The sequence below is a fragment of the Carcharhinus amblyrhynchos genome, unplaced genomic scaffold (genome assembly GCF_965287045.1).
Source record: "Carcharhinus amblyrhynchos unplaced genomic scaffold, sCarAmb.v2.hapA scaffold_53, whole genome shotgun sequence".
Classification (NCBI taxonomy): Eukaryota; Metazoa; Chordata; class Chondrichthyes; order Carcharhiniformes; family Carcharhinidae; genus Carcharhinus; species Carcharhinus amblyrhynchos.
The window spans coordinates 1-13,556 of record NW_027649794.1 but is presented as its reverse complement, the minus strand read 5'-3'; the positions used below and the strand labels follow the sequence as shown (position 1 = coordinate 13,556).

At 48.8% G+C, this 13,556-nt stretch overlaps 1 protein-coding gene across 1 annotated transcript in view; it reads right to left on the bottom strand.

Moving 5' to 3' along the window:
* cadm4 (cell adhesion molecule 4) overlaps positions 1–2,875 on the bottom strand; it is a 75,889-nt gene extending 73,014 nt beyond the window's left edge. The window contains exon 1 of the mRNA XM_080182375.1: positions 2,866–2,875. Within this exon, the coding sequence (XP_080038501.1) occupies positions 2,866–2,875 (10 nt within the window). The remainder of the gene's footprint in view (positions 1–2,865) is intronic.
* Between the last annotated feature and the right edge of the window lie 10,681 nt (positions 2,876–13,556).

The window sequence follows — 13,556 nt, the reverse complement described above, 5'->3', positions numbered from 1 at the left end:
CAGCAGAGCGTCTCCCACGTACTGGGAAAGTGTCGCTCTGGAAGATGAATATCAAGATGTTTGGACTTGACATTAATTTGAATATTATGGTGCTTCATTAAATTGTTACCATTGCTGTCACCGACGCCACAATCGGGATGTGGTGATGGATTAATTAAACACACCACCCGTACGGCAAATAAATCCAACTCATTCCCAACCTTCATCTGAAGACATGCCTTTCCCTACAGGGCAGGAGGAGACCATTCAGCCCATCGAGCCAGCACCAGGCCTCAGAGAGAGCACTCTATCTTGGCCCACTCCACCTCAACTCCCAAAGTCCACTCACCCACATTAATCATGGCCAATCCACCTAACCTACACATCTTTGGACTGTGGGAGAAACTGGAGCACCCAGAGGAAACCCACACAGATATGGGGAATCCAGCAAACACTGCACTGAGGCAACTCAGTGTGTTTGATCATTCAAGTAACATTCGTGCCACACAAGTGACAAGCGGTGACCATCTCCAACAGGACAGGATCTAACCATCAGCCCCTGACATTCAATGGCATCACCATCGCTAAACGCGTCATTATCAACATCCTGGGGGTTACCATCACTGAATCTCCCCCACTATCAACATCCTGGGGGTTACCATCACTGAATCCCCTGACTATCAACATCCTGGGGGTCACCATCACTGAATCCCCCACTATCAACATCCTGGGGGTTACCATCACTGAATCCCCCCCACTATCAACATCCTGGGGGTTACCATCACTGAATCCCCCCCACTATCAACATCCTGGGGGTCACCATCACTGAATCCCCCCCACTATCAACATCCTGGGGGTTACCATCACTGAATCCCCCCCACTATCAATATCTTGGGGGTTACCATCACTGAATCCCCCCACTATTAACATCCTGGGGGTTACCATCACTGAATCCCCCACTATCAACATCCTGGGGGTTACCATCACTGAATCCCCCCCACTATCAACATCCTGGGGGTTACCATCACTGAATCCCCCCCACTATCAACATCCTGGGAGTTACCATCACTGAATCCCCCACTATCAACATCCTGGGGGTTACCATCACTGAATCCCCCCCACTATCAACATCCTGGGGGTCACCATCACTGAATCTCCCCACTATCAACATCCTGGGGGTTACCATCACTGAATCCCCCCCCACTATCAACATCCTGGGGGTTACCATCACTGAATCCCCCCCACTATCAACATCCTGGGAGTTACCATCACTGAATCCCCCACTATCAACATCCTGGGGGTTACCATCACTGAATCCCCCCCACTATCAACATCCTGGGGGTCACCATCACTGAATCTCCCCACTATCAACATCCTGGGGGTTACCATCACTGAATCCCCCCCCACTATCAACATCCTGGGGGTTACCATCACTGAATCCCCCACTATCAACATCCTGGGGGTTACCATCACTGAATCCCCCCCCACTATCAACATCCTGGGGGTTACCATCACTGAATCCCCCACTATCAACATCCTGGGGGTTACCATCACTGAATCCCCCACTATCAACATCCTGGGGGTTACCATCACTGAATCCCCCCCACTATCAACATCCTGGGGGTTACCATCACTGAATCCCCCACTATCAACATCCTGGGGGTCACCATCACTGAATCCCCCCACTATCAACATCCTGGGGGTCACCATCACTGAATCCCCCCACTATCAACATCCTGGGGGTTACCATCACTGAATCCCCCCACTATCAACATCCTGGGGGTTACCAATGGCCAGAAGCTGAACTGGACCCAGCCATATAAACACAGTGGCTACAAGAGCATGTCAGAGGCTGGGAATCCTGCAGCGAGTAACTCACCTCCTGACTCCCAAAGCCTGACACCATCTACAAGGACACAAGTCAGGAGTGTGATGGAATACTCCCCACTTGCCTGGATGGGTGCAGCTCCAACAACACTCGAGAAGCTCGACACCATCCAGGACAAAGCAGCCCCGCTCGATCGACACACTAACCACAAACATTCACTCCCTCCACCCCCCAACGCACAGTGACGGCCGTGTGTACCATCTACAAGATGCACTGCAGCATCTCACCAAGACTCCTTAGGCAGCACCTTCCAAACCCACCACCGCTACCATCTAGAAGGACAAGGGCAGCAGATACCTGGGAACACCCCCACCTGGAGGTTCTCCTCCGAGTCACTCACCATCCCGAGTTGGAAATATATCAGCCGTTCCTTCACTGTTGCTGGGTCTAAATCTCGGAACTCTCTCCCTAACAGCACGGTGGGTGTACCTACACCTCAGGGACTGCAGTGGATTCAAGATGACGGCTCACCCACCACCTTCTCAAGGGGCAATTAGGGAGGGGGGGGGGGGGTAAATGCTGGACCTGGGCAGCCATGCCCAGGTCCGAGGAAAAAATTTTAAAAAAATTTGTGCCAAAGCTGAGGTAGGCGGAGGGGTTAATCCTCTCTGCTGGTTACAGGCAGCCTGGGTTGTCAGAGTGTAACTGGGAGGAGAAAGCTAAGAGCATTAAATGGGATATTGGAATCACAATATATTTTAAACGGCTGTGGGAAATACTGTGCTTCATTTCAAATTGATTTCCGATCTGCTGCAGCAATCTCTTAAATAAATCATATTTAAATGTTTGTGAACTGAAACTGGATATCTCAAAGGCTACCAAGAGGCCCTCTCTGATTTAAACCTTTCAGCTGTCAGGGTTGCTAAGGCTCCGGGGAAATACCAGGCCCAAAACTCCATAGGGGCGATCTTACCGGCTCCTCACACCCATTGATGCGTGGGGAGAGCCAATAAGATCACAAGAGAACCGAAAAATAATGTTCTCGCCCGGTTTCTCACCTCTCGCCATCCTACCGGTCACGTTCTACTGGCGTAATCACCCGGGGTGTGCCCCAGGCCGGGTTAAATAATTCTAGCCTGATTTTAGTGAGCCTGGGATACAATGGTTCACTTAGCTTAGCAACCTTGCCAGTGGCACCCAACGATGGGGAGGAGAGGCCTTGCCAGTGGAACTGGCAACCATTGAGGCCCCCCCCGGGTGGTCTGGGGCAGAGGTGGACAGTGCCAAGGGATGGGGCCCAAAGGCGGGGGGGGGGCGTGAAGGGGGCAGGGACTGAAGGGGAGGCAGGGTGTAGGGGCTGTGTTGGCGGGATTGGCGGGGTGGTGATTGGCCAGGGGGGGGGAGGAACGGGGCAGTCATCAGCTGAGGGGAAGGTAATCGGGGGCGTGATCAGTGGGAGCTGCAGCTGGGGGGGGATGATCAGAGAAATGGGGGGGGGGTGATGTCGGGGATGTGGGGAATGTCTGGAGAGAGAGTGGGGAGCAACCAATTCCCACTACACTGTGTATCCTGCCATTTTGCACTGGGGGATGAAGGCACATGCGCAATTGTGCCCTCCAGCAGTCTGCAGTCAGCTTGTTGATGCAACTGCACCCCCCAAACCCACCCCCACGCTCGTGCCCACCCCCGCCCCCGTCTCGCTGGCAAGAATCAGATTGTGACTCATTTTTTAAACTAAGTATCATAAGATTTTATTTTCTCTCCTGACTAACTCTCTCATTCCCACATTTGTTCATCCCCACCTGCCCCCGCCTCCCCCCCCCCCACACACACACACACACACACACACACACACACTGTGTCGGTGTTTCAGTGTTATTACACCAGGCACTATACTGGCATGAACAGCAGAAAACTGACATGGAGAGAGATGGGGGGAGAGAGAGTGTGAGCAAGTGAGAGAGAGTGGGAGAGGGAGTGAGAGGGAGTGAGAGGGTGTGAGAGGGAGTGAGAGGGAGTGAGAGGGTGTGAGGGAGAGTGAGAAGTGTAAGAGAGTGTGAGAGAGAGTGAGAGAGAGTGAGAGCGTGAGAGAGTGCGAGAAAGAGAGTGAATGTGACAGAGAGAGTAAGTGTGAGAGAGGGAGTGAGTGTGAGAGAAGATTGAGTGTGAGAGAGTGAATATGAGAGAGAGAGTGAGTGTGAGAGTGAGAGAGGATGAGAGAGAGTGAGAGTGGGAGAGAGTGAGAGGGTGTGAGAGAGAGTGAGAGGGTGTGAGAAAGTGTGAGAGAGTGAATGTGAGAGAGAGTGAGTGTGAGCGAGGGAGTGAGTGTGAAAGAGAGCGAGTGTGAGAGAAAGAGTGAATGTGAGAGAAAGATTGAGTGTGAGACTGAATGTGAGAGGGAGAGTGAGTGTGAGAGAGTGTGAAAGAGAGTGAAAGAGAAATGAGAGAAAGTTTGAGAAAGTGAGAGTTGAGAGAGTGTGTGAGTGAGAGTGAGTGTGAGAGAATGTGAGTGTGAGAGAGTGAGTGAGAGAGCGTTAGAGAAAGAGTGAGAGACAGACTGTGAGATAGAGTCTGAGAAAGAGTGCAGTGAGAAAGAGAATGGGTTAGAGTGGGAGAGAGAGAATGAGAGAGAGAGAATGAGAGAGAGTGAGTGAGAGAGAGAGAGAGAGAGAGGAACCATAACTCAAGATAGAAAAAGTGAAGGTGAATGGGAATGGGAGAGAGAGATTGTGAGAGGGATTGGAAAGAGACAGAGAGAGAGTGGAAAGAGAGAGAGGGAGAATGAGATCAGCTGGAAAGGTATAAGGCAGAAAGGGAGAGAGAGTGGTATTTTGAGACAGGCTCTACAGGCATTTACAGATGGAAGGACTGATTAGGGACAGTCAGGGTGGCTTTGTGAGTGGAAAATCATGACTCACAAATTTGATTGAGTTTTTTGAAGGGGTTCACCCTAGCCAGCCTCTTCCTTTTTATATACTTATAAAAACTCTTGCCATCCTTTTTTATATTAAGCGCTAGCCCAGCTTCATAGTTTCTCCTACCCTTCTTTATCAATTTCTTTGTCAATCTTTGTTGACATTTAAACCTCTCCCAATCCTCTTCTCGCCCACTACTCTTAGCTACTCTAAACGCCTCCGCTTTTAATTTAACACTTTCCTTCACCTCCTTCGTTATCCACGGCTTATTACCTCTCCTCCTACGGTCCTGTAGAGGATGAGATGGGGGACTTAGTGGTAGGGGATGGGGAAATGGCTGAGGTCTTGAATAACTATGAGAAGGGGGACTTCGTGGTAGGGGATAGGGAAATGGCTGAGGTCTTGAATAACTTTTTTGTTTCGGTCTTCACGGAGGAGGACATGAATAATTTGCCGGGTGTTAGAGATGGAAAGGTGGTAGGACTGGAGGGTCTCAATGACATTACTGTTACTAGAGAGGCGGTGCTCGACAGACTGGAGGGGCTGATTGTGGACAAGTCCCCAGGACCGGATGGAATGCATCCGAGGGTTCTGAAAGAAATGGCGGAGGTGATAGTGGATGCCTTGGTGGTTATTTTCCAGACGTCGCTGGATTCCGGGGAAGTGCCGGAAGATTGGAAAGCGGCTAATGTTACACCGTTGTTTAAGAAGGGTGCCAGGCAAAAGGCGGGGAATTATAGGCCGGTTAGTTTAACGTCTGTGGTAGGTAAAATGTTAGAATCCATCATCAAGGAGGAAATAGCGAGGCATCTTGAGGGGAATTGCTTGATAGAGCAGACGCAGCACGGTTTCGTTAAGGGGAAGTCGTGTCTGACAAATTTACTGGAGTTCTATGAGGATGTGTCTAGGGCGGTGGATAGAGGAGAGCCGGTGGATGTGGTCTTTCTTGATTTTCAGAAGGCGTTTGACAAGGTACCTCACAAGAGGTTATTGCAGAAGGTCGGGGACATGGAGTTGGGGGTAGGGTGTTAGCGTGGATAGAGGACTGGTCGTCAAATAGGAGGCAGAGAGTGGGGGTCAATGGGTGCTATTCGGATTGGCGGTTGGTGACTAGTGGAGTGCTTCAGGGGTCAGTGCTGGGGCCTCAGCTATTTACCATTTATATAGATGATCTGGAGGAGGGAACCGAGTGCAGGGTGTCGAAATTTGCTGATGACACCAAGATTGGTGGAACGGCAAATTGCGCGGAGGGTGTGGAGAGTCTGCAGAAGGATCTAGATAGGCTGGGCGAATGGGCCAGGAACTGGCGAATGGAATTTAATGTTGGCAAGTGCGAGGTGGTCCACTTTGGTAGGAATAATGGTCGGGAGGATTATTACTTACGTGGAGAAAAACTGCAGCAGGCGACGGTGCAGAGGGACCTCGGGGTCCTTGTGCATGAGTCACAAAAACCCAGCTTGCAGGTGCAGCAGGTGGTCAGGAAGGCGAATGGGGTGCTGGCCTTCATAGCGAGGGGGATTGAATATAAAAGTAGGGAGGTCTTGCTGCAGCTGTATAGGGCATTGGTGAGGCCGCAGCTGGAGTACTGTGTGCAGTTTTGGGCGCCGTACTTACGCAAGGATATTTTGGCCTTGGAGGGAGTGCAGAGGAGGTTTACTAGGCTGATACCGGAGTTGAGGGGGTTGAGCTATGAGGAGAGGCTGAATAAACTAGGCTTGTACTCGTTAGAGTTTAGAAGAATGAGGGGAGATCTCATTGAGACGTATAAGATGATGAATGGGATGGATAGGATAGAGGTGGAGAGACTCTTCCCACTCAGAAAGGACAGTAGGACTAGGGGGCACAGCCTCAAGATAAAGGGGGGGCGGTTTAGAACGGAGTTGAGGAAGAACTTCTTCACTCAAAGGGTGGTGAATCTCTGGAATTCTCTGCCCGTTGAAGTGGTGGAGGCTACCTCGCTAAATATTTTTAAGACGCGGGTTGATGGGTTTTTGATAAGAGAGGGTATTAAGGGTTATGGGGAGAGGGCAGGAATGTGGAACTGAGCCACGACAGATCAGCCATGATCTTATTGAATGGCGGGGCAGGCTCAAAGGGCCAGATGGCCTACTCCTGCTCCTATTTCTTCTGTTCTTATGTAACCAAGAAGGTAGATGTGGGCAGTGCAGTTGATGTTGTTTTCATGGACTTTAGCAAGGCCTTTGATAAGGTACCGCATGGTAGGTTGTTGCATAAGGTTAAATCTCATGGGATCCAGGGTGAGGTATCTAAATGGATACAAAATTAGCTTGAAGACAGAAGCCAGAGGGTGGTTGTAGAGGGTTGTTTTTCAAACTGGAGGCCTGTGACCAGCGGTGTGCCTCAGGGATCAGTGCTGGGTCCACTGTTATTTGTTATTTATATTAATGATTGGGATGGGAATTTAAGAGGCATGGTTAGTAAGTTTGCAGATGACACCAAGATTGGTGGAATAGTGGACAGTGAAGAAGGTTATCTCGGATTGCAATGGGGTCTTGATCAATTGGGCTGGTGGGCTGACGAATGGCAGATAGAGTTTAATTTAGATAAATGCGAGGTGATGCATTTTGGTAGATTGAACCAGGGCAGGACTTACTCAGTTAATGGCAGGGCACTGGGGAGAGTTACAGAACAAAGAGATCTAGGGGTACATGTTCATAGCTCCTTGAAAGTGGAATCGCAGGTGGACAGAGTGGTGAAGGAGGCATTCAGCATGCTTGGTTTCATCGGTCTTGTTGAAGTTGTACAAGACATTGGTAAGGCCAATTGGAATAACTTGGAATACTGTGCACAGTCCTGGTCACCCTATTATAGAAAGAATATTATTCAACAAGAAAGAGTGCAGAAAAGATTTACTGGGATGCTACTGGGACCTGATGGTTTGAGTTATAAGGAGAGGCTGGATAGACTGGGACTACTTTCTCTGGAACGTAGGAGGCTTAGGGGCGATCTTATAGAGGTCTATAAAATAATGAGGGGTATAGTTCAGTTAGATAGTCAATATCTTTTCCCAAAGGTAGGGGAGTCTAAAACTAGAAGGCATAGATTTAAGGTGAGAGGGGAGAGATACAAAAGGGTTCAGAGGGGCAATTTTTTCACACAGAGGGTGGTGACTGTCTGGAATGAGCTGCCAGAGGTAGTGCTAGAGGCGGGTACAATGTTGTCTTTTAAAAAGCGTTTAGACAGTTACATGGGTAAGATGGGTATAGAGAGATATGGGCCAAACACAGGCAATTGGGATTAGCTTAGGTGTTAAAAAAAGGGGCAGCATGGACAAGTTGGGCCAAAGGGCCTATTTCTATGCTGTGAACCTCTCTGAGAGTGTGGGAGGGGGAGATGGAGAGATGGTGGAAGAGTATGGAGAAGGAGAGAAAGTGATAGAGGAGAGCGAGAGTGTAATGGCAGGGTAGAAACTTCCTGTTTATAGTAACAATAAATAAATGAATCAGCAGGGCTGCCGTTTTAAAGTCAAATTGAAACTGGGTTGGTACATTTCCCCAATCCCCTGACACATTACTATTCTGAGATCAGTGCTCACTGCCAGAGGGAGTTGAGGCTCCAGCAAGCCCGATCATTCTGACAGATGCTGCAATCTAAACATAACAATTGGCGATGACAATGCAGCTCCGGGGTATTTAATCTAAAAATTTCTACATTTCAGTTATGACAGCACAGTCAGATTATTGTTGGTGTTCTGCCCATTTTCCACTGTCCCCTGAGAAACTGAGCAGTGAAGCTTCCTCTCGCTGGCGTCTGGGCTGGCTGTTCAACTGCAAGGGGCATCACCCTTACGATGGTGCGGGCGGCGGAGCTGACTGGTAGCGAGCAGGACTCTCGTGGTTCCAAGTTCCTCTTTAATTTGATTTATTATTGTCACATGTATTAACAGTGAAAAGTATTGTTTCCTGCGCTATACAGACAAAGCATACTGTTCATGGAGAAGGAAAGGAGAGAGTGCAGCATGTAGCATTACAGTCATAGCTAGGGTGTAGAGAAGGATCAACTTAGTGCGAGGTAGGTCCATTCAAAAGTCTAACAGTGGCAGGGAAGAAGCTGTTCTTGAGTCGGTCGATACGTGACCCCAGACCTTTGTATCTTTTTCCTGACGGAAGAAGGTGGAAGGGAGAATGTCCGGGGTGCGTGGGGTCATTGATTATGCTGGCTGCTTTTCCCGAGGCAGTGGGAAGTGTAGACAGAGTCAATGGATGGGGGGCTGGTTTGCGCTACCTTCATGGCCCTTTGGAGTTTCTTGCAGTCTTGATTGGAGCAGGAGCCCATACCAAGCTGTGATACAACCAGAAAGAATGCTAAGAATTGGTGGTGTTGTTGATAATGTGGAGGATAGTCTGAGGCTACAGACTGATGTTGATCTGATGGTAAGTTGGGCAGAGCAATGGCGGATCGAAGTTAATCCTGATAAGTGTGATTTTGGAAAGTCTAATAAGGGTGGGATATACACACTGAATGGCAGGTCCCTGGGGAGCACTGAGGAACAAAGGGACCTTGGTGTACAAGTCCATAGATTCCTGAAAATGGCAGCACAGGTCGATGGAGTGGTGAAGAAGCTTGCCTTCATTAGTTAGGGCATAGAGAGCAGGGAGGAGTTGGTACAACTTTATAAAACATTGCTTAGGCCACAGGTAAGAATATTGTGTGCAGTTCTGGTTGCCACATAATAGGAACAACTTGATTGTACTGGAGAGGGTGTAGAGGAGATTCACCAGTATGTTGCCTGGGATGGAATGGTCCAGCTATAAGGAGAGATTGGATAGGCTGGAACAGAGGAGGCTGAGGGGGTATCTGCTAGAAATGTACAACATTATGAGAGGCACAGGTTGTAAGAATCTTTTCTGAGATATCTAAGACCAGAGGGCATAGGTTTAAGGTGAGGAATAAGTGGGTTCAGAGGAGAAATATTTTCCCCCAGAGGGTGGGGGTCATATAGAATAGGCTGTATGACAGGATGGTGAAGGCAGGTATTCTCAGAACATTTAAGAAACATCTGGATAAGCATTTACATCGCCAAGGCACAGTAGGATATGTTCCAAATGCTGGGAAATGGGATTAATATAGGTTAGCGTTTGATGGTCAGCAGAGATATCGTGGGCCGAAGGGCCTGTTTCTGTGCTGCTTAAAATATAAGAACATAAAAGATAAGAGCAGGAGTAACCAGCGTGCCCCTCGAGCCTGCTCCACCATTCAATAAGATGGACTCAGTGGACTCAGCTCCACTTACACACCCGCTCACCATAACCCTTAATTCCTTTACTGTTCAAAAATTTATCTTTGCCTTAAAAACATTCAATGAGGGAGCCTCAACTGCTTCATTGGGCAGAGAATTCCACAGATTCACAACCCTTTGTGTGAAGAAGTTCCTCCTCAACTCAGTCCTAAATCTGTTCCCCTTACTTTGAGGCTATCCCCCTAGTTCTAGTTTCACCCGCCTATGGAAACAACTTCCCTGCTTTTATCTTATCTATTCCCTTCATTATCTTATACGTTTCGAGAAGAATCCCCCCTCATTCTTCTGAATTCCAATGAGTGTAGCCCCAGTCTACTCAGTCTTGCTGTACTGTATGACTCTTGTGGGTGGAATTTTCTCCGACCACCTACTGCGGGAATCATAGTGGGCAGGACATGGACTATGCAAAGGTCTGTTGACGTCGGTTGGGATTTTCCAGCCTTGGGATGAACGAGGCTGGAAAATTGCACCCTATGACCCTAATTTTGTGTTCTCTACAAACTTACTAATTCTACCTTCTACATCCACATCCAAGACATGAATGTGTATAACAAACAGCAAGGGTCCCAGCACCAATCCTTGTGATATACCGCTGGTAACAGGCTTCTAATCAGAAAAGCAATCCTCCACTATCACCTCTTGCTTTCTATTAAGCAGCCAATTTTGGATGCATGGCACAGTGGTTAGCACTGCAGCCTCACAGCTCCAGGAACCTGGGTTCAATTCCCAGCTTGGGTCACTGTCTGTGCAGTGTCTGCACGTTCTCCCCATATCTGCTTGGGTTTCCTCCGGGTGCTCTGGTTTCTTCCCACAGTCTGAAAGACGTGTTGGTTAGGTGCATAGGTGCTGAATTCTCTCTCAGTGCACCTGAACAGCTGCCGGAGTGTGGTGACGAGGGGATTTTCACAGTAACTTCATTGCAGTGTTAATGTAAGCCTGCTTGTGACACTGATAAATAAACTAGACTTAAAAAACAACTTGCCAACTTGCCTTGGATCCCATGGGCCCTTTGGACCAGCCTTCCATGTGGGACTTTGTCAAAGAATTGGTTGGAGTTCATGTGAACTACATCAACTGCACTATCCTCATGGTGAGTGAGTGAGTGACTCGGAGGGGAACCTCCAGGTGGGGGTGTTCCCAGGTATCTGCTGCCCTTGTCCTTCTAGATGGTAGCGGTCGTGGGTATGGAAGGTGCTGCAGTGCATCTTGTAGATGGTACACACGGCTGTCACTGTGCGTGGGGGGTGGAGGGAGTGAATGTTTGGGGTTAGTGTGTCGATCGAGCGGGGCTGCTTTGTCCTGGATGGTGTCGAGCTTCTCGAATGTTGTTGGAGCTGCACCCATCCAGGCAAGTGGGGAGTATTCCATCACACTCCTGACTTGTGTCCTTGTAGATGGTGTCAGGCTTTGGGAGTCAGGAGGTGAGTTACTCACCACAGGATTCCCAGCCTCTGACCTGCTCTTGTAGCCACTGTGTTTATATGGCTGGGTCCAGTTCAGTTTCTGGCCATTGGTAACTCCAGGATGTTGACAGTCAGCTCCTTTGCCTCCCTGGACCTCAGTCGCTCAAATGGAAATTCCAGATTTTCCAGCTCACTGGGAAAGTCAGTGGAGTTTTGGCTGGATCTGCTCCTCCTGCTTTGAATCGTGAGGCCTTTACTGGATTCACTGACTGATCGCAATTACTTATTCCATTGTTTGACTTCCTTCAATTCAGGATTAATGAGTACTTGCTTCACTGAAGCACACAATTAAAATTGGAGCAAGAACACAGGGCGCAGGCAGAGAACTCGATCGATTGGAACGACACACAGCCAGATATCCAATACCATTAGGAGATAACCCTACCCCTCCTGGTGCCTCCGAGAGCTCGCTGCCAAACACTTCCTCTCTCTCTCTCTGTCTCTCTTTCCCCCTCTCCCTCTCTCCTTCTCTCCCTCTCTGTCTGTCTCTCTCACACCATCTCTCACTCTCTATCATTCTCTTTCTCTCTAATCCTCTCTCGCTCTCACTCATTCTCTCTTTCTCTTCCTCTCTTACTCTCCCTCTTTCTCTCTCACTCTCTTTCTTTATCTCTCTTTCACTTTCCCTCTCTCTCGCTCTCCCTTGCTCTCTCTCTCTCTCTCTCACCCTCTCCTCTTCTCTCATTCTCTATTACTCTCTCCCTCACCCTCTCATTCTCTCTCTCTCCACTTTTTTCTCTCCCTCTCTCTCTCTCTCCTTCTTGCTCTCTTTCACTCTCTTTCTCATCCTCTCTCCCTCACTCGCTCTCTCTTTCTCTTTCTCTCTCACTCGCTCTCTCTCTCTCCTCCCCATCTCACTCTCTATCACTTTCTCTCTCTCACCTTCGATCTAGGTTATTATCATTTTGTTATTTGTGGGATCATGCTGTGTGTAAATGGGTCTGCCGCATTTCCTGCATGAGTGACCTTGCTTCCAGAACACTGTCCTGGATTGTGCGTGAGGCCAGTGCTGCCCCTGTCCCACGATATTGTTGCTGTTTGACCCAGGGTCAGGGGCAGCAATGTGCCTGATTCTCAACTACACTCCAAGGGCAACTAGGGATGGGCAATAAATACTGACACCCGTGTCCTACAAATGAATTAAAAAATACTCAGTCCCCAGGTACAGATTCCGATATTAAAAATCCAGAATCCATTTAGTGATTTCTCATAGAATTCCTACAGTGCAGAAGGAGGCCATTCAGCCCATCAGGTCTGCACCAACCACAATCCCACCCAGGTCCTATTCCTGTAACCCTACATATTTACCTTGCAAATCCCCTTGACACTAGGGGTCAATTTACATGGCCAATCCAGCTAACCTGAACTCCTTTGGACTGTGGGAGGAAGCGAGAGCAGTCGAAGGAAACCCACGTGGACACGGGGAGAATGTGCCAACTCCACACAGACCCGAGGCTGGAATCGAACCCGGATCCCTGATGCTGTGAGGCAGCAGTGCTTAACCACTGTGCCAGTATGCTGCCCTGAAAATCCACTTGCTCTGCACACTGAGATTACAAATCAGATATATTGTCTTTACATTGCGGGGGCCAGTGTCGCAGCGAGAATGAATAATTCTGGTTTGGAACAGAGTCTGCTGCTGTGAAGGTTTTAGAGTCAGGTTTTCTCAGAGTGTGCAGTTGGATTTACAGCGTTGGGCCCAGAATTAGATTGGATTCTGTTCTGTTTCATTCTCCCTCGCCAAACTACATTTCATTCATAACCACTCGCTGCTCTGCCCAATCCTATGGGACAGTGAGCCAGTTCCAAGCTGGATTGGGGGTAATCTGAGAGGCAGGCAGAGTTATTCATTAATCCTAATAAAAAGACAGGTATTAATCCCAGTGTTGCTCTCGGATCCGAGGCTTGCTACCTGCAGATGCCTATTCCGAATTACTATGTAGCAATTGGACCTGAGTGCTAAGCCATTCATGTCCGCTGGGCAACAGTATAATGTCCCCTCTGCCCACATAGCTCCTCAGCGTGAACCCATGTCTGTACAATTGCAATTCTCTTCTCATACTCAGTGATTCACTAAGGCAGCCTTTTATCTACCTCCACACATTCAGGAC